Raw genomic sequence first — 22135 nt, 5'->3', positions numbered from 1 at the left:
GTGGTGGCGGCGGCGGAGGTACCATAACTTGAAAACTGATTTTTTCGTTGCTCACAGCACTATCTGCATTTATGGTGACCATAGGAGATGGTGGAGGAGGCGGCGCAGGTGATGATACAGTTATCGAAGCTCCAGTTAAAACAGGCAAGTGTGGAGCACTATCTTCGGTCTTCGACTGAGAGTCTCTCTCGTCACTAATTGGCGTCGGTAGATCTAAACGAACAGTGGGCGTCGTGACCGCAGATGATGGTGCGATAGGACTTTGGGAGTTAAGATCGAGCACAAATTTCTCATCATCCACAATGCCCGGTAAATCTGGGAGTGTTAGCGGTACATTTATTTGAGGAACCTAAAAATACACAAGAATCTTCTGTAAGAATAAATCGTAGAATCATAAATTCAAAAAACAAGTATAAATATTTTCAAATTGACATAAATAATATATTGTTAAATGAGTTAATGTGTTATATGAAAATCTGACCTCTCCAAGAGTCGGGGTATACAAATAGCTGGAAGACGCATCCATTTCTGACGAAAGCCACGGTTGTACAATTGAATCTGGAGCGTCCTCAATTTGCTGCTTGTTGACAGACTGACGTGATGATCGCATGGACGTTTTTTCGTATGGGCTATCCATGCTATCGAACAGTAGGAGGGCACTAACTGAGGATAATTGTGGTGGGAATGGTTCTACGTCATTCTCAAGGTTATCTTTTTTGCCAGCCTTTGATCGTACGTGATAAAATTGGAGCTTTTCTTGGAGGCTGACATTCGCGGCATATTGACCGTCCTCCGTCTTGCAATTAGAAGATAAATATGCTTCGGGGATATCCTTTATAGGCACAGAACATTTGTAAATGCTTGGTATAGCAGCGGTATGCTCGTACTGTGGCGGTATGGTCATTTGATACTCCTTATAAGTGTGATTAGCCGGATACTTAGCAGCAGAATACATTTTTACCGCTTTTAGATTTAAATTAGTTTGTAAATAGTGCAATCTGTCCTCCAACTTCCTAGCTCTTTCTTTAATGTTGGTCAGTCTAAAGACAAATTTATTCTTTAGTAAATGTTATCATTGGATCAACCAAACGTATAATTAAGCAAGGCAATCCAATACAACACACATTAAAAATCAAGAGATATTTTTTTATTCTACCTTTGTGTGTTCTCCGAAAGCCTTCTGTCAATGCAATCAAATATATATGAGACAGCATCGCCCAGATTGTCTAGAGCTTCTGTTATTTGAACTATAGTCTCTTCATGTCTCAAATTACTTGGAATAACACCTGAAATTGGCAGATAGCCATCTATTATACATTTTATTATATTGCATTTGATAAATATATCAAATGCAATATAATAAAATGTATAATAAAACAAACACACACTATACATATGTATAAAATATATATTATTTTATATGTATGTATTAATGTGTTGCAAGATAAACAATCGGATTTAATAATCAAATATAAATGTAGAATTATACAATAATTATAAACATTTACACATTGTTTTCAACGAAAATATTTCCAATTCAAGAAAGTCATTTAGTACATTTAGATATCTAAGCTTTAATTATTTTAATTTTTTCTTCGTCCTCTTGATATGAAATTATACACCATCTTGAATCCTTTTATCTCCTTTTTCAGCCAACTCCAGATACAGCCTGGATTGCTCGCCCATATTTTTTAAAATAATCCTTTTATTATTTTCTAAAATTAAGCCAGTTTCGAAAAAGAGTGACATTCACTCCCAAAGTTTTAGAGAACAGGTTATGTTGCATCGTGTAAATAAAGTGAACGTGCGAATTTGTACGTCGCAAGCGGAAAGTACGGGATTCCACGTACCAATCTCGATTCGTTCTGGCATCTTGGTCCCGGCGGGAGAGTCGCAAAGGTAACCGTCTCACAAGACAATAATGCACATCACATATCACGGGACGTCGACTGCGACTTGCGAGGTGCGACGTGTCCTGAATTATGACACGCGAATACGCGGATTACGTTAACTCCTTGGTTATCTCAGCTGTACGCTGCATGACAATGAATGACATCCGCCTCAGATCATATTTCTTAAATTCAACGACGAACTGTCACTGTGAACTGTGAGCATGGTGGAAAATTTGATTGGCTAGCTGATGATTGCTCTGAAATCTGAATTGCCGTTATGCGCGTTGTCTCACCCATGCGCCATGATGTAAACAAGATGTTTCATTGCGCATGATGACGATGGAGTTGAATTCGGAGCAGCTAATCAAAATTTAGCTTCAAATACAGCTCGACTGCGCAACATTACAATACGTGGTAGATTCGTTTTCAGGATTAACGACTCGTGAGTAAAAGAAAAATATTTGCTGTATACATACAAGAAATATAAAGAAAACTCTGGTGAAAAAATTTTAATATCTCATATTTTTTTAAGAACTTTTCAATTTTAAATTTATGAAGATTTCTAAAAGAATATTTCTTTAACTTTCTGAAGTTTTCTTCGGAAATTATGGAATGAAAAAAATAGAAGACTTATTTTATATTCGATTTGTATTCATGTATACAAATTTTATAAAATCTGAAGTGTTCTAATTTATGTAAAAAAATCTGAGAAATTTTATATAAAAGTTATATAAAATTGTGAAAGATTTTGAAATTTATTTTTTTAATGTAAAAATTCTGAAAAATTATCTGGAAAATTCCAAGAAAATTTTCATCAGGAAAGTATTTGATTTACATATGTATATTATTAGTAAATTCACTTCAATTTTGCATTCTTTTAAATATTTCAAATGCATGGTACCTCCATGTATTGCAGATTTTTTGTTCTTATTTGGAGCGATTCAGAGTTTTAGGATTATCGGATGTAAATAAAATGTATAGGAGCAGCGAAATATGTAAATAAATACAATGAATATATCACCAACTTATCATGTTAAAATTAAAACAATATATATAGTTACATAATTATACATATACATTTTTTTTATTCGAGCATTGTAAATTTTTTTTCTTAGCTTAGCGTTTAGGATCACGATAAGAGACATTTACAAGAACATAAAAACTTTATTGTGGTCCATAATATCAGGTATAGCAGTTACACTTACGAAGAATTAAATATCTAAATGTTTAACGCTAATAAGATGAAAGATCACGAGAATATACGACGCATAATTCCAGTAAACAACTTGTCCGCCAATATGCCAGCAAATTGGTAACAAATTCGATGAAAAATTGCTAGCAAATTGGTATCGATTGTATCCACATTAAGCTCGTGTTTCGCCGGCTGAGTCTGCTGACATAATGTGACAGCAAATTGGCGATAGAAATCGAGTAGAATCTATCGAACGTTGATTCTACTCTATTTCTGTGACGAACTGTGTAAGAAGTGTGAAAATTTACTTGATTTCTGTGTCATAAATTTGCCTTCATATTTCATTGAGAAATTTTGCTAGATATTTCTGCCAGCATTTTGCCATAAACATTGTGTATATACCACATCCTGTATCAAAGTAATTATAGCTTTTTTGTCGAAAATTTATAACAGACACTTTGTAGAATTTGTTTTCGACAGACTTGGCTGTCTGAGATCTTTTCTTCTCGTTTCTGACTAAATATTTTCGATGGCATAACTCCGTTCTAATCGAGATGATAATATCATGCGAATCTAGCTTTCGGTAACAATCATTCTCACGACGAGCTACAACAGAAAAATACAGAAAACATCGACAATACTGGACGGACTATACACTCCCGCATTATGAGGCTGATAGACGAGATACCTAGCGATTTAAAATTGTAACGTAATTTTTTTTAAATGCTACATTAATTTGTTTACTCGCTAAAATGCTACAATTATTTACACAATAAACAAGAGTATGCGGATATGTTACGCAGATATCGCCGCAGTTTTCGTCGCAAATGAATTGACTTGAAGCACGTTGCTATTATTAAATATTCTATTATAATTTAAGGAATTAGGCTTTAGTTTCCAGCCGGGAGAGCCAAGAAAATGTATGACCTAATCGTTTGTTTTGTTTAATTCAGTCACTCCCTTTCTGTATAATCTCCTGTAGAGATAATGCAAGAATTAGGAGTCCAATGTACTTTTTTTATACGAATACTGCACTACTTTATTGATAATAATAATATAATTCTCCTTTACTTAACTACTGAAGAGGGCGGAGGCCCGTATTTACATGACTTATTTGGAGCCGCAATTAAATTCGTTTCTGAATATTATTTATTCAGCAAGAAAAAATTGCATCTATTATGAGATTAAACGGGGGTTAAAATCGTATACCTGACTCTTTGACGTTGAGAGAAATGCAAGACCGAGGTCCGAGATATTTAAAATTAAGTGTTATAAATATATATAAGTATCGCATATTAAAAAATAAATACGGTAAGAACACAAAAATACTTCGGAGTAGTAACATGCGCGTGCAATTGCTCGGGCTCGGGAACAAAACATCTTAATCTCGAGGGAGTTCAAGCACTTGGAGGCTGTGAGCAAATCGCGTCGATGTCGACGTCGATTATGGTTAACAAAGTCTTCTCTCCATCTATATATTACAAGTAGATATTACAGCTTAAAGAGAGAGGGGCAACGAATCATTAAGTCAATCGCTGGTGTCACCCGACCCGAAATGCCGATTTCGTGCAAACCGATGTATCAGTCTATATCACAGAAACGGAACTTTCCATTTCGCTTGCAGTCTTTTTCTCCTCACTGTCGTTGCCATCGTCGTGATCGTCGCCGTCGCGGCGATTGTGGTCGCCGACCTGTTCATCAGGGACTAGAGGCGCGTCCTTCGATAAGATCAAGGAGTCCTCGCCGATAGGTGCAGCGGCTTCGACTAGATTTTCGACGGACGCCGCCGTCGTCGGTACCTCGTGGCAGAAGCTCCTACGTAAGGAATGCTGCGTCCTCGCGGTGCCCCTGCGTATACTGCTACGAAGCAGATTCGCCACGTCGGCGGCCGTTAAGTTCGAACCGGACAGGGTGTTCGTGGCAGCGTTCGCACACGGCCGGCGACCACGGTCGATCGTCGAGTGAGTGCGTTCGATTGTGCGCGATCTGTTCGCGATGCCGATCTTGCTGGCGCGGTCGATGGTGTTCGGCCGATGACGACGCTCGATCGCCGACACGTCCATGCCGTGCCGGCTATCGCCAGTATTCGTCACATCCGGCCGCGGTTCCGACAACACGTGGATTGCGACGTGATCGTGCGACATCGGCGCGCCGCTCTGGTTCATCTCCACCAGGACGGTCGCATAATCAGGAGGCGGTGGCTGCAACGCCGGCCTCTGTCGCGGCGCGCTGCTCTCTCCCAACACGTTCGCGATCCTCCGCACGCTTCGCCGGAAGCTCTGCCGCAGCATCTTCGCGATCCGTGCTCCGGTCGCTGTAGTATAGCTAGGCGGAGGTGTGTACTTCGGCGGCGGATCCTCGAAAGGTATCTCCGTGGTTGCGGTGGGTAAGATTCCGTTTCCGTGCAAGCTGGTGCTGGTGTCGTTTCCAATTTGAGTCTGAGCGTCGCGAGGATCTTCTGGATCCATCGGTCGACAAAGCAATTGAATTCTCTGCAAAGATAAAACAAATTGTTTTATTGAAGATAAATACGGTACATTTAATTCAATGTGTTTTTATACATTTTACCTACAACTTTATGTATAATTACTTGTACAACGACTTATTAAACTAATCCCGATAAAGACAGAAAACAGTAACATTACAATGTTATAATTTTCTATTCAACATAATGAACTGTTATATGTTCTATTAAATTTATGTTGTTGAGTGGGAAATTATAATGTTGATGTAATGTTATACTATACTGTTACTTTTTATTTAACGGAATATTATTAATACATATTACAAAGTAACGCCGCTGTGACACGTACATTAACACAGAAAGAAATTAATGAGAACTTACGCCGTTACATTGTTCACAATGATTTATTGTTACTGCTACCTGTTCGCTCTATTGTCAGCAAGAACAGAAAGATAGTGATAGATATGTTAGTCATTAATTAGAATATGCTAATACTGCTAATAGCATACAGACATTGTACACAAGAGGGAGTGTCTGGTAATAACCGTATCATACTCTGCAAGCAGGAATACTTACATCGAATATATCGGGTGGTCCGTTATTCAAGTATCGACACGCTTGTATGGCAGACACTACCGGTATTATGAGTATCGGTGTCAGTTGAATCGCCGTTCCAAGTTGCCTCGCCCACACAACCCAGTAATCTTTGCTCGTGCGACGATAAGAATACAGTTCCCAGAAGTCACCGCTCTTGAAAACTATAATACTCAGAGCCTACGGAATACAATAACGATGACACGCACTGTGCTTGACTGCGACCTAATAGCTTCGTCGTGTCTAACAAGAATTGACTTACCACCAAAGTAAGGGGGAGAACAACGGTCCACGTGAAGGAGAGGAGAGGGGCGACCCAGTACTTGAGATATCGTCCACTTGGTGGGAATAACTCGGCGACGACTGCCTCGCCGGAGTGCGGCCGCCCGCGGATCGCGAACAGAGCGACGATTTGTATTAGATACAAAAATATTATCCACCATGCCCCGCCGACGGTGTAATCGAGATAGTACACGACATAAATACCCAACTGTAAACACATACAATGACATATGTATATAAATGAAGATAAAATTTAGAGCAGTATATTTATCAGAATTATTATGAAAATATACATATAAAAATAAAAGTATTTTTTTTTGTTTTAATGGTAAGATGGTAATTAGATAATTTCTATTGTTTTAGTAATAGTAAATATAATAAATATATATAATATTCTCATTAACGTGATTACCATTTATTATCATCATTAATTTTGTCATTACTATTATTAAAACTATTACAGTTTATTAAGCTACACTAATGATATTGTCGAAGCACTCGTCTTTATATCCTTCACTTGTATATCCAAAAATATAACGTTATTTTTGGTATAACCGGAATATCTGCTCAATGTAGTATGGGGAATAAACATATACAGTCCAGATTCCTTATCGGGATCCGAGACATCTTTATCTCGGCCCACGGTCTTCACGATTTTCCTAACATCGTTTGCAGGATTATCTTGGTCTCGTAGATTTACGACAGCTCTAAGAATGCAGGGCCAATCCAGTAAGGGATCCCACTTTCCATTCTCTACGCGCAAACATCCGATAATGTGACGATCCTTCCACTGTCCTCTACCGTTTAGAAACAATTCCATTCTCAGAGTGTAACCATATTCCTTGTTGTGAAATATCGGACTATAGAGCGCGCGATCGCTTTCCTTTGCCTCGTTCATATTTTCTTTGTAACGATCGATTCGCCATATAATATGGCCATTCGTTGAGGCACTCTCCACACCTTCGCAGGAACATAAACTCAACGATGGTTCCGGTCTACAGTTCTCTGCTATTAGCTCTTCGATATATTTCAGATTCTCCTTCATTTGAAACTTTAGACCTTTTATCTCCGATTTTCGTTTGGCCACGCTCTCGGCGTGTTTACAGATTTCTTTCGACAAGCTATTCACCTTTTCTGATAAAATATCATGTTTGGATATTACTTCTTTCATATTCTTACACCTCATTTCCAATTCCAATTTCAAATCGTTGATACGTTGCGAATGTTCCTGCCATATATCGCTCGCGCGTACGCTCTCCTTAGCGACGAACGTCTTCACGTCTTTCAATTCCTGGAACCAATCGTTTGGCGTGCACACGTGTTTGCCTTGTTCGTCAGTCAATTCTCCCTCCAATAATTTTAGCTGCTCAGAGATTTGTCGTAAATTCAAGGTAGTGCAATGCTGCATATCGTCGGTGATCATCTCCAGAGTATTCAACCTTCGATTCAATGCTGTGTGGTTACTGCGAAATTCTTTGACCGCTTCCTCGATATTCAATTGCAATGCGGCGAAAGATTCCTGTTGAGAATGTAGTAGACTTAAATTTCTAGAGAGATCATCCTGCAAACGAATCCGCTCTTTTTCCCCCTGATCGATAGCTAAACGCAACAACGTCAGTACCGAGAATACTTTTTCTTTCCACACCGAATCTTGGATATCCCTTATTTGACTGTTTCTCATCGATGTTCCCTTGTTGCATATTTTCTCGTGTACTTCTAGGTTCCTGCGAGGAACATAAACCCCGCATTTGTTCGGACATTCCTCCAAGACTGCCGCGCAATGTGTTATATGCTCCGTTAAATATTTCTCTTCCAAAAATTCATTGCAAAAATAGCAAGGCACGCTGCGACGCACTACCGAATGAACGTTATTACTCATCTTTCGTTTTAATACGGACACGCTATGCGATATTAATATGCTTCACTTGCGGTATTAATATGCCGGAGCGAACTAAAATGAAGTACTGATAACAATTTTCTGGAATGGAAGATTGTACGCTCTATCTGATAAGAGAACTGGGAACCTTATCCAAAGACAGAGATAATATAACAGGTATACCCAAGTTACATAGCTGAATCACGCGCGTAATATGTTAACATACTGCGTAAATGAAAATGCGATATCTTCATGTGACTCATATACGTATAATTAATAACTTAAATATTTGCGTGTGTCGAGTATAATCGCGTTTTCTGCTAAATAATAGTAAGGTAATAAATTTATCAAACATTTGTTATTATCTCCAATTGAATGTAACAAATTCCAACATACCTCCGTAGCCATAGGTAATCCGAGTACGTAACCACAAGCGCAGCTAAAAAACGTGATCGTGGTCTCCCAGAGCTTCATCATTTTCGTATTGATCGCCATTATACCAGTTATTACACAATGCCAGATCGCCAGCTAAAATATTGACAAAACTTTTAAGTATATTTTCTTGATTATATATTCCTCACTAAGGTGACGATTATATTTTTTAATCGCATATTTATAGAATCCTATTTATAGTATCTCTTACATATATCGAGTATACGAGGAAAAGCTTATGTACCTGTTGTGCGATTCCAAATAAAATGAGAATGAAATAAAACAGGACTGCCCAGAACGGCGACACCTGTTCAGTGCCTAACAATGCCAGTGTCGAAGGCATCAATTCAGTGGCTAACCGTAACACCTGGTATCCGGACTCGACACTTGTGTCCACGCCAGGTCGTATTACGCGTTGTCCAAGAAGAAACGATGCGTGAGACATGAATCTCTCTGGCGTGATACCATATCCTGGTGGCGCTGGATCATTGGTAAGCCTCATAAACGTATACCCTGATATTCTCTCTGTGAAATCATCCGAGAATTATAACTTGTGCGAATGCATCCCGTGCAATGTTTCAAAACGGCTGTTTACCGAAAGAACTAGTAGTGTAGATGTAGCCGTGAAGCCTGAGGATTTGTACGCAGGTATTCGCAAGAAAAGCCGTGAGAAAGAGGACCAGGAACGTCAAGATTACCACGACACTTGTATCGCGCTGTAGGAGATGCTTGTGCTTGTTATGAGCCGCTATCTGAAATTGGTAGTAATCCAATGTATTCCAATGAGTAATTACCGATTGCATCGTTTCAGTGTTACGGCCAATCAAAGAATAATCATAGGAGAAAGTAAGTTGTGCTCGTTAAATAATCATCATAAGATTGTAAGCGACGATACCTGCATAGCGGCTGCACCGAGTAAACCCCATGTGAGGAAAACCTCGTTCGAGGCAGCCACCCATGACTTCCCATTAATAAAGAATTCGCTCCAAACAGTGGCAGGGAAAAGTTGGTGGAACGAGCCCGGAAGGAGTCCGATCAGTTTCGCGCAAAGGACTAACGTGCCGAACACGGGCGCTAGTGTGAAAACGTATACAACTTTTCCGTAAGATTTCAGTCCTAAATTAAAATAGAAATAATCAAAATTAAATCTTTTGCGATGCATTGAACCAAGGTGATGGTTTAAGGTCATGTGAAATATAATAGCGATAAAATTTTCCCTCTCTACGCATCATACAAAAATAAACGTTTTCCAACAATTATTTAATTAGATCTTTCAATATTCCTTTTTTTTATTTTATAAAAATCAATACGTTAAAAAAGAATGTCACAAAAAACTAGCGAAAGAAAGTATAAAAAAATTTTCACGTCCCTTTTTTTTAAAAGAAAATTCACCTTTACTCAGTGAAACAAATACAATCAACCACACAACGGCTAAATTGAAGGCCACTTGGAACTTCAACGTGACGACACCAGGATTAGAGTCAATCAAATGATGTCTTTGCAATACAGCACCGCTGAAGTAATCCGGAACAGTCTCGTGTAATTTGTACGAAGCGGTGGTGTTGTGTGTGAAACGGCTGTCCTCTCGATAGAGAAGAAATGGCTCCGCCCATCGGTACTTGTCCTGCTTCGTTATGAATGAATCTCTGCAATCAATGTACCACGCATTTTGTCCTACTTGTTCAACACGGCATGTCATTTTGATATTGCATCCACCGACGGAGGAGTCTAGAGACTCGAAAGAGTTATCGAGATTATCGCGTCGAGAACGTAATGTATATTAATTTCACATTGTTTCTAGGACGTGTCTCTAGGGCTTGTGAGTTTCATTATTTCTTTTTGACCTACTAAACTTGGAATATGCAAATTCAAATACAAATATGTTCGTTAAATTTCATCAAAACTTAAAATGACATCGATCAAACTTCAATTAACTGAATCAAAAGTAATTTGATTCAGTTGAATTAATATCTTCACTATTTTATTAACATAAACAGAATTACGCATTAAAATTAGTACATATACACACGAATAAATAGAGTAGATAAAGTAAATAGTGTTTCCGAACGAATGCGAACTTGACGAATATGGCCATTCAACCTGTTCATAAATCTCATACAAATAACAAATTACGAATCTCGAACCACGAACCGCACATAATTTGGCATTAACTTAACTCTTCTGAAATTATATTTTTATTCTCTCATTTGCAATCTGGATTCTTTCTTGTTCAGTCCCAAATTTTGATTTTTCTACTCTCTAAAACTTTTAAAGTGACTCTGAAGAGTAAAAGCTCTTTTAAAGACTGAAAATTGAGTCACGCTTTTTTCAAGACTGACTCAATTTTCATATTTTAGAGTAAGATTCCACTCCAAAAAATTTAGAGAGTAGACTTCCAAAATATGTAGAAAAATTTAGAATTACTCTTCACATCAATTTGCTTGAATGTGTAAAAGACACCCAGATTACAAATGGAAGGTAAAGAGATATGTTTCAGATGTATTTTCACATCAAGAATTTACCTGAAGAACACAAACATCCACGATACACCGACTATACTGTAGACACCGATAAATGCCTGCGCGACGAGCAGGGCTATCCCGACGCCTTGACAAATCGGAGATATACTCCACATGTCCACGGAACCGGCTGCCAACCTTTGTCCAAGACATACTTGTAGTGTCAACAGCGGGATGCCTAGTATGAGGGACAAGATCAGGAACTGTATCATGAAGTTTGCTGTAAAAAGAGAAGTGGATAAAGAATAAATTAATAAAATAAATTAAATTAATAAGTGGTATTTGTGGCTCTAATAATAAATCCAGTACAAGAGTAAAATTAAAATGGCATCGGCAAATGAAAAGGTAAAGAAGAATCCTTCACGCGAGAAACGATCAAAGACAACGTCTTACGATTGAGAAACGTTGCTATACGTTGGACGTGGGTATCCGACCGTTTCTTCAATAAATCGGTCATTATTCTCGCAAATAACCGTGGAACTAATTATTGACATTACGAAAGGCATGCTGCGATATGAATTAATATTAACGGCACGGCGCGGCAATTTTGTCGATTCTTGCTCGCTCCGGAAGGTCTTATTTCGCGTTGGCGCCGCATACGTCATGAGAACTCTACAATTTCGCAAACTGAGAGCCATATACGACCCAGTAATAAATTCGATTGCCAGTACTGCGTATAAATTTCGCCAGTCATGAGTAAATACGGAGATCGCATTTTCTGCGTGCTAAGAACATCGAAATCCGACCACATCGAAACAAGACCGGTCTCAGTTTCTCGCTGAAATCATTCCGCGAAAAAATTATGCACGTCAAAAGTCTTCTCATCTCGCGCGTACGACCATCTTACGTCACGAGAGAGGGAATTCGGTGGAATTTTTTAACGAAATCCTTCGAGGACCTTCGTAATTGCACGAATATTGTTATAGCGTCTTATGCTGTTTTATGTCAGAGCCTTGCATTACTTCAACATGCAGCCATCCGTAAGTAACGTACAAAAAAGAACATAGCATACTCTCTAAATTCTTTGGAGTGAAATCTCACTCAAAAGAATGAAAATTGAGTCAGTCTTGAAAAAGAGTGATTCAATTTTGAATCTTTAAGAATAAGATGTCACTCATCAGAGTGACAATTCACTCTAAAAGTTTTAAAGAGTATAGGACCTTTCCATTTCTTACGTTATGTCTTACGGATGGCTATATGTTAACGTAAAGGGCCCAGACACAAGCTTTTGCATAACGCATAATACATAGTGCATAATGGAATCAACCAATCGAAATTCTTCTTTTCCATGGAATGAGAGGAAAGGAAAGCTTCTGATTAGTTGATTCGCTTATGCACTATGCGTTATGCAAAAGCTTGTGTCTGGGCTCAAAGACTCTAACATGAGATGGCATAAGGCAATGTTGCGATGGCCCTGGTGCGTTTGCGGCATCTTTGTGCTTGACGCACGTGTTATGGCGCTCACCTCCAAATTGTATGCTAAGAATAGCGAATCTGCTGATGTTAAAGAGTCCCAGAGTGCAGCTGAGACACGCGAGGGTTGAACTGAAGGCGTGAGGCCATTTTCCCAGAGAATTCTCGTCCTCGTCATCGTCCTCGCTTCTGTCGTTATGCCTGTTGGCATCTCTCTGTCTCTCGCATATCCTGGAACTGATACCACAAAAATGTATGATTATTAAAAGTAATTAATTAATTAAAATTCTGTATCGATATCTATCTCTGACTGAAACTAAAGACCGTCAACTATACAAAATTGTCGCAATTTATTTTAAAACAGCATGTAACGTAATTTCGTATTTAAAAGACGAAAATGTGCAAAAACGCAACCAAATCTTTAATTGACGCAGTAAATTTCATTTAAACTTTGTAAAATTAGCAGATTATAGAGATTGCGAGATATTTTATCGTACACGTCTTCATTTTCGATCGTATAAGTCTACGAGCTGATGCTGAAGATTTCTGAGATCATGTTAGTCCACGGTGAAACTAGGTCGAGTACAATTTTATCGCGTGCTACTGTCTTAATACAGGAAGAGTCTTATCGCGTCTTACTATAAACTTGTCCAGCTGATCTTTTACAAAGATATCCAGACGGATATACCCAGCGGAGCGTACGTAACATCCTCGGCTATGTTCAGGATTCCCATCTAAGTATCACGAAGATATCATTTTATCCTTGTTGTTCACCGAATGTTAAATAAAAACACTCGGGTGAGAATCTGAGCGCGCTTCTACGCAGAAGATCGCGCTAAAATTAGCAAGAGAGAAATCTTTGTATTCCCGGCCTAATCACTGTAACAAGCAATCGCACGAATGGTAGGGGTCCTCGTAAATCCAATAAGGCTATTGCCGATGATACACGAAGGAAATCAACAGTGAATTACGAGCCGCGAGGCTCTATCATATACTTAACGTGATTATCCCAACGGGGATTTAAATCACGCACGACGGCGGACACACCCGGTAGATCGCGCGCTAATATCGATAACAGATGGACCGTCAGATTGGTACCGTTATCATAAGATGGAGAGGCAAAATAGAGAGACGGAGCATATCATGATCGTTAGGCGTCAAAGCGAAGATTCCTCCGCTCGGGGAGTTTCCGCTAAGTTTCGTCGGTGCATCATCGAGCCACTCCTCCTCTTCAAGGGTTGTGTGTTTATGCGTAAAATATAATAATTTTCCTCTACGCGTATTCAATGTAAACTACGTAAACTATATGTTTTACGTATCATCTATGTAAACAATCTATGCATCATCGAAGCCTATGTTTTTTTCTCGTTGCACTGGACTGCATTAAAGCTTCTATCTCGCTTATATTTTTATTTATCAATATTAAAGTCAGATATATTAACAATCATAAAACTCAATAACTTTTTTCTGTGCTGTGTTAGCTAATTTTTAATAATTTATACATTTTACATTGTTTGCATGTTGTCTAACATGAAAAAGATTTATGTAAACTTAATGTAAACAATACGTAACATTCTACGTAAAAGTAATCTTGAAATATACGATACAATATGTTTACACCTATTATTAAATATGAACTAACGATTGTCGATTGATTATCAAATCTTTTCGATGATTATCAAATCTATATACGTATACTCGGGGAAAAAACGACTTTACTATGGTATAAAAATTTAGCTGGATATAGATCTGAAAATAATGTTGCTGGTCTATCAAAATAATTACATAGGAATCTCAAGCATAATGCTGTAAAAAGTTTTGATATTCTAACAATCAGTTTGAGTATCCTAAATCATTATTTTGATGATCCATCCAAATTATTTTTAGATTTGTATCTAAATTTTTAGATAATTCAGTAAAACCATACTTTCTGTGTAAGTTGCGTTTCTCTGTTCCTTTGTAATATTATACAAAAGGAAATGTTCATAGAATCATATTTGAATGAAAAGGGAATGTTGCGAAATGTTACATGTAATCCCTATTTAATATTCTATTATTTTTATTTAAATTATAATTTTTGTAGGATTGTAATCTATATATAAAACCTCCCATCGAAATATCGGATTGACGCAAAACGTCAAGATTTGAAGAATAAAGACTTTTTAATAATATGTATATATGTATAATATTTATAATCAAGATATTTTAAATTAATATGTACATTGCGTTCTTGACATTTTAAACTATTTCTTGTTTCTTGGTAAGATCTGGTCTTTACTTTAAAAAGATTGAACAAATAGCCCGTAGAATAGCCTTAAATTCTGTGAACCGCTTCTCTGGTATGAAATTTGCTGAACCATTGTTAATGATCCGTGCGCTTATTAACGCTATTCTCCTCAAACTTCAATGCACGTATAGCTCGGGTAGCAGAATTATGCTCAAGTTTAAATTAATACAACATGACTGTCCAAACATTTGGATTTTCCATGTTCTACTCACTTTAAAATGAACTTATTAATAAATTAATAAACGATCACTAGTTTATATACTTACATCGATTATAACTCAGAAGAAATGAGAACATACACAATATATATATAATACCTAACTTATAATTAACATTTAACAGTCTCTTTTCGTAAATAACAAAATCTGACGTTTTGACCATCTTAATAATAGCTATATTGTTAAGAATGATCTTTTTTAATCTTTGCGTAGGTATACTAAAAAAAAGTAATATTTACTACTGTAATCGCATGATAAAATTAATAATTCAATAATTCGAAGATGCATTAACTGTTCAACATGAAATATGCAATTCGTATTGAATAATTGTGGTTAAGAGCTCCATTTCTATTATTACAATAATATTGTTTACTAATATTACAACAGTAATAACTATAAAAATAAAGCTTTTAACCAGAATTATTTTATCATAAAATTATATTCGCAAATATGAAGTTTATATTTCTTCTCGCAAGTGTAGATTCTGTCTTAATGACGATGTCATTTGATATCGAACTTCTTGTAAAGCAAAAAAAAAATAAAAGGTAGTCATATACGAACAAATAATTAGATCACCATCTTGTAAATTATTTTATACACGGATTGATACACGGAGTGATACACGGATTGACGTCATAGCAATTTATGCTGCATATTAACACAAAGCATGAATAAATTCTAGAATTTTTCATCATTGATCGCCCACGTACCAGTGCTTGAAAAATGAGAGTAGAAATCACGTGTCGCTAACTGCACGAGTACCGCGAATACCTGTCAATTATATGCCAATTACGGCAAGCCTGGACAATAAAAAAACAAATCGCTCGCATTAATAGCTGTGTAACAGTTTAGATAACATAGATACCAGAAAAACGTTCTTATTGATTAATTATATCGCGAGCTATACTATTACTGAGTATATATGTATATACTGAGTAATACGACATTGTTATCTTAAAGATTCAATACGAATTGCATATTTCATATTGAATAGTTAATGCATCTTCGAATTATTAAATTATTTATGCGATTACTGATTAAATATAAACAGAAGCCGCTGAATGGAATATTAGTTTAACATTTACATAACTTAAGATTTACAATTCTATTCAACTATAAAAAATTAATGTTTTAACACGAACATTGTCTTTACGGTCAGTTAACTCTTGACTAATCTTTACGAGCATTGTTTGCAGTATTCCAGGAAAACTCTGTAAGGATTGTCGTCGCGGAAGTGTTATCGGCTCGGCATCGTCGACGCAATGCCACCAAGTACCGAGAAACAAGCAAAGTCATTTTTTTTTTTTTTAATTGACGTCACTGACATTTCGGGGCGCACGAAACGCGAGGTCGGTAGATCGTTAAAAACGTAGGAGGTGACAAAGGGTGAACGGGTTTAGTGGAAAGATCGATACGGTAACCGCCGTGGTCACCGCTAATGACCGCGAACCCTGAAACCCCTTAACTGATGCCGCTTGCGATTAGGCGCACGCGAGCCCATATTCTTGACACGATACCACTCCGGTCTCCTTTCCTCTTTCTCTTCCGCTCGCTCGCTCGCTCGCTTGGATTCAGCTCGACTGTGTGCCCGATTTTGCGTGGGTCAGTCCGATCGATCGAGGCTGACCACTTCGATGAAAATATCCAGCGAAACAGTTGAACCGGTGTCTCGACCCGATTACTCGATTAAAACGGCAATAAAAATAAAGCGACGTATACCAATCAAATGACGAAAACACGGAAAAAACGATGTTGCTGAAATATCTAAAAGTTGAGTTAGACACAGATCAGAAACTAATTTTGAACCACCTATCTCTAAAATCTATAAAATAGAATTTAATTCTGCGAAGAGCAAAATCTCACTCTTAAAAATTGATAATTGAATCACTCTTTTTAAACACTGGCTCAATTATTCTTCAGAATTAAATTTCACTCTAAAGATCTTTTAAAAAGATCGAAATAATTATGTTGGAAATTCAAGTATAGTGAACAATACTACAAAAAATTTTGATACTCTAGCTTGAGCTAGAATTATTTTGATAGTTTAATAAAAAAAAAATCTCAGATTTGTATCTATCTAAATTTGTAGATACTTCAGCGAAACTGTTCTTTTCGTGTATTTTTCGTGTAGGAATCAATACGATCTGTACGTTATACATCAATTACTATTAATTCCCGCGAATATCTCTTTCTGCGAGAACTAGTAAAATCTAGATCCGTAAAATAAATTTGCAAAATTCTCGTAATGATAAAATCGTAAAAATTCGTTGCAATTTCATGACGAGAATTTTACAAATTTATTTTACGGATTTAGGTTTTATTAGTTCTCACGGAAAGAAATGTTATCTCTTAAAATATAATTCAGGATATTTTTAGGCACTTTACTTTTAATTTTTATTTGCTCGTACTTGCGCCAGGCTAGAAAGTGACGAGTTTCGTTCGACAGGACTAACTCAAAGGTTTCGCCTCGTACAAACACTTAATTATTTAGAAGACAAGGCATTTCTGTTAGTGATTTATCGACTCGTACGGAAAAATACTTATTGATCGCTCGCTTAGTCTTTGATAAAATCTATAAAATTTATCAAGGCAAGTCGTATTAGGAATCTGATTGTGAGTAATTTCAGTGACATTGCCTAGCAAGGCTGAAATACGCAGAGAACGAATTAATCCTTGATCAATTAGAAACGCTGCTTACAAAATCTTAGTATCCGTTTAATTATAGGTCTGTTTTTTATAGCTGAACTAATACACATTTTTTACACTTAAAGTGAAATAGATTTATGTTTGATATTTGGCAAAAGCGAAAAGAAAAGTTTTAATGCAGCAAAAAAAAAACAAACTTATTATCCGTTTAATTATATTACGAATTTTGATTCAAATGCATTATAGATTAAGAAGCTTCAAAGATCTTCGCAAGATATATTAAAAATGTTTTGTGCGTCATTTCCTCCATTGTTTTGTATTTATAGCGTTATTATATATAAAAATGCGAAATAAATATCTTTCATTGTTTCATCTATTTAATTAAATTATACGCAATTATCTGATATGCATTCATATTGAATGTCAAAGTTATTTTTACAAAAAACGCACAGCAAAAAGAGATATGAATTTGACTGTGCAATCTCTATAGTTTGAATTAACTGGTGATACTTAAACTTTAAAACTAGAAAAGTTTTCTATGTAAAAAATAATTTATAATCACAGTCAAAAATGCCACAACAATCGCTACGAAAATATGTAATAAAAAATGAGGTTTAAAAAAATTAAAAGTAACCTTCGCCTGATCTTAAAGACATTGTTAGTCGAAGGTCGAACTAATATGTCCATCTGACATCTAACAATTTTTGTATTAATTTATCTAATCTTTTTGTATGTTTTTAATATTATTATTCAACATTTTTCTTTAAAATGTTCCATTTTCAAAATATTTTGTTCCGAGATTTCTTAAACATCCTACGTATGTAACAGCAAATACAACCTACGGGAATACATATGTCAATGCAGATTGAAACACGGAATAGGCAATAATGAATAAAATTTCGACGAATCGGAATTCTGTGTCTATTCTTATCATTGTTGCTTCGCATCGTTTGGAGCTTTAAGCCCTAAACACAATACGAAACAACAGAGATAGCGAACAGAGGAATCCAACATTCGGAAATGCATATAGGAACACAGAATAAAGCAACAGCGATAAATTTTCGACGAAATGGAATTCTGTGTCTATCGTTTTATAGCCCACCAATCAGCGTTCAAATTTTTCATTTTGTTTATATACGCTATAATCTCGAAGCAGGAAGAATATACTACAATCTATATGCGATCAGGTTGGTTGGCCTTTTTATTTCTTTCGCGGCATTCTGCGACGAGAGGCGACAATTACCTATATATCGTTTATTTCTATACTATTCTTATCACTGTTGCCTCACATTATATCTAGGACTTTATTCTCGATAAATGATTAATAAAATTTTTTCGTCTTGATGGGCGGATATTCTTCTGAAGATTCTCGAATTTTATCTCGAAACGTTCGAGATTATCGATTATCTCGTTTCATTTATATAATAAAATGAGACAGTACTTTAATTGTAACTGGCATTGATTTTTTTGGATTTTTCAAGACAAGACGAAAGAAGACGAGGAAAGACAAATGATAATCTCGAAAATGTTACTTTAAACGAGACAAAAAATTCTGAGAGATAATTTTCTGAGATTATCGTATCGAAATTTATCACTAACTAAAATATTCGGCATAAGAGAATTGACATAGCACGGATTATTCCAGCAACATTGCAACATTCCATCAATATTGTATAACATTGCAAACGTTGCAGCCATATTGTAAGTTTCTGTCCTGTATAAGGATATATGCAGCACGTGTAAGATGTCTGGCATTATTAAAAGCACTTTACAAAACACCACAAAGTATCATTTATAATAGTGAACAGTTATCAATTGAATCGTTGAAGCAGCTGTGCAAGTATAGTGAAGGGAAGAGGGACACACACAGAATAGAATAGTTATAACTGTTAAATTCCAACAGTTCTAGCTTTGTAATTACCAAGAATAAAACGTATGTTCATAGAAACTTTTTTTTCTTTTAATAATTCAAATCATCTCACAAAATATTTCCATTTCTTCCTGAATCAGCCTGTACTTTCTAAATTCTTTGAAGGAATCTGATTCTAAGGAATGAAAATTCATGATAAAGAGAGGTAGAATTTTCAGTCTTTAAAAGTGAGATTTTAAAGTGAGATTCCACTCCAAAGAATTTAGAGAGTACATGCATCTAAATACATACGCTTATAAATCTCATAATCGTGCGCTTCAAATGCCTCTGTTATTTGATGAATCTCATGCGTGAATTTCAAGGCTAATCGCACAGCTGCACAATCTCATAAAGTCTCAGAAAAAAATCGCACCGCGATCGTAGAATACAAACACCCGCGGCGTTTCGTATTTATGCTCGTCGGGCGTATCAGCCAGGTACTTATTCAAAAGCAGAATTCATAAATATTTGTATTTACCATACGATTGAATATTTGCGCAATAAACACGTCTGTACTGTCCTTGGCTTCAAAGTTTGACAGGTGCGTGAGGTGTATTTCTGCATCGTGTTCCACGATGAGATAAGGAATTAATGCAAATGTACGCATATTTCCCGGTGGGCTTTGTTGGAAAACCGGATAAATTTATCCGACGGATTACATCGCGAAAATGTAGAAAAGTTTTCTATGAGCTCTCTGCTATCGCGGGTGATCAAATATTAGAAAAAGTCCTCCGTTTTTGTAATTACATACATATGATATATGGACAGCTGGTGATAATATGATAAGTTTATGATGCTGACATACGTTTTATCAAAGAAATATATCAACGTTTTCTAAACTAGACTACATCGATATATGCGATATTGCAATAGAGTCTTACTTAGTACTTCGATAACGCTCGTAATTTCTACACCGACCTACAATATGATCCTAATTGCAATTAAATTATGGGAGAGAATATGAAAATACGCTTCTTATAAGAGCAAAATGAAAGAGTGAAAGGATGAATCTAACAATAGATATGGATCTGATATTCCTTAACTACGATTTTTCTTACTAATTGTTAGTCGCATATAATAATATATTCAACGTAAAAACAGATTTTGCGTAACATTGAAGAGGAGACAAGAATGAAACAGAAAGAGAGAAAGAGAGAGAGAGAGAGGAGGAGGAGGAGGAGGAGAAAAGAAGAAAAATGTCAAAACAAGATTGATTGTGAGAAAAAGTGTTGAATGTTCTGCACTTGTACTTTTCGCATTGAAATTTGTCTAAAATTATACCATTCATTTACTGCACGACAGAACTCAAAAAATAAAATTGTTTTAAATGAAAAGTTTTGAGTTACATCGATTATTATTGCAGCGATATTATATATATATAAATGTATTATTTTCACATATGCATTAACATGCAATAAAAGAAATATCTATTAGCAGAACATCTACCATATTATTTTTATCGTATATACATTGCATATATGATTAAGCACTTTTATAAATACATATGAATATTAACTTTTATAAATATCAACATAGTTGCTATGTTAGATAATATGGCTTGTATTCAGAACGCGCTTACAACTGAGCGCGCTAACATACTTTATATACTATATTTTACGTTACGCATATTATAGAATTTTAGAGATAAAACTGTGCTTTTGTCGATAAAAGTGCATTCTGAATACGAGTCTTTATAAAAATCGATATAATTAATTCTTAATTATGACCTGAGAAAAAATAAAATAATACGTTATTAGGAGCGTTTTGCTGGATCTCGTAATTTTCTGGTTAATCTGCAAGAGTCTATTTAATAATTTCAAGGAAAAATAAATTATAAATATGATTAATGTCTACATCACTGAAAATATATTTGTTAAATTAACGACTGTCTTTGAATACGCACGTAAGTCCTTGTGATTTTATTATATAAGCACACGCAAATAAACGTTTCTTCAACACCCACATAATTCGCACTGTCGAAAATTATTTATGTAATTTCGCGATTTTGCAAAATAAAATAAAGAAGTTATAGAAAAATTGCACTCATAATGATCATTTATTAAATATAATGTTTTAATTGCTCATTTAATTTACTTTTATGTTCTTCATCTTTTTCTTCTCATTTTGATGCTTGTTTGAAGGAACTATTTAATTTTCTAAGAACATGTCTGAATAAAACAGTTTAACAATTTTTCAAGTACGCACGTTACATAAATCATATTTCTCCCTTTTCTTTTTCTCTTTCTTTCTCTCTCTTTCTGTCTCTGTCTCCATTAAATTTTCACAAAGAACATTACCAAGTTCTCTAAAGGTTGGTATTTACCGTTATGTGCACACTTGCATTACCTTTGCACAAAGAACTGATAATGTTACAGAGTTTAAATTCGCGAATCGTAACGCACTCATCTCTG

General features: G+C 35.9%; 2 protein-coding genes across 2 annotated transcripts in view; both read right to left on the bottom strand.

Moving 5' to 3' along the window:
- Positions 1-2188, bottom strand: part of LOC108758004 (WAS protein family homolog 1) — a 2791-nt gene extending 603 nt beyond the window's left edge. The window contains exons 1-4 of the mRNA XM_018502709.1: positions 1851-2188; positions 1157-1286; positions 482-1040; positions 1-349 (exon numbers count right to left, since the gene is read on the bottom strand). The exon at positions 1-349 is cut by the window's left edge and continues 603 nt beyond it. Of these exons, the coding sequence (XP_018358211.1) occupies positions 1-349; positions 482-1040; positions 1157-1286; positions 1851-1872 (1060 nt within the window). The 5' untranslated portion in view covers positions 1873-2188. The remainder of the gene's footprint in view (positions 350-481; positions 1041-1156; positions 1287-1850) is intronic.
- Positions 2189-4399: 2211 nt separating this feature from the next.
- On the bottom strand, positions 4400-10494 carry LOC108758048 (uncharacterized). Its single transcript, XM_018502799.1, has 9 exons — positions 10125-10494; positions 9628-9848; positions 9328-9484; positions 8977-9257; positions 8697-8828; positions 6921-8231; positions 6405-6632; positions 6125-6322; positions 4400-5576 (listed from the first exon to the last, which is right to left on the bottom strand). The coding sequence occupies exons 1-9, from the start codon at positions 10429-10431 to the stop codon at positions 4671-4673; spliced, it is 3741 nt and encodes a 1246-aa protein (XP_018358301.1). The 5' UTR covers positions 10432-10494; the 3' UTR covers positions 4400-4670.
- Positions 10495-22135: the final 11641 nt, after the last annotated feature.

The sequence above is a fragment of the Trachymyrmex cornetzi genome, unplaced genomic scaffold (genome assembly GCF_001594075.2).
Source record: "Trachymyrmex cornetzi isolate Tcor2-1 unplaced genomic scaffold, Tcor1.1 scaffold15, whole genome shotgun sequence".
Lineage (NCBI taxonomy): Eukaryota > Metazoa > Arthropoda > Insecta > Hymenoptera > Formicidae > Trachymyrmex > Trachymyrmex cornetzi.
This window is presented reverse-complemented; position numbering and strand designations above follow the sequence as displayed.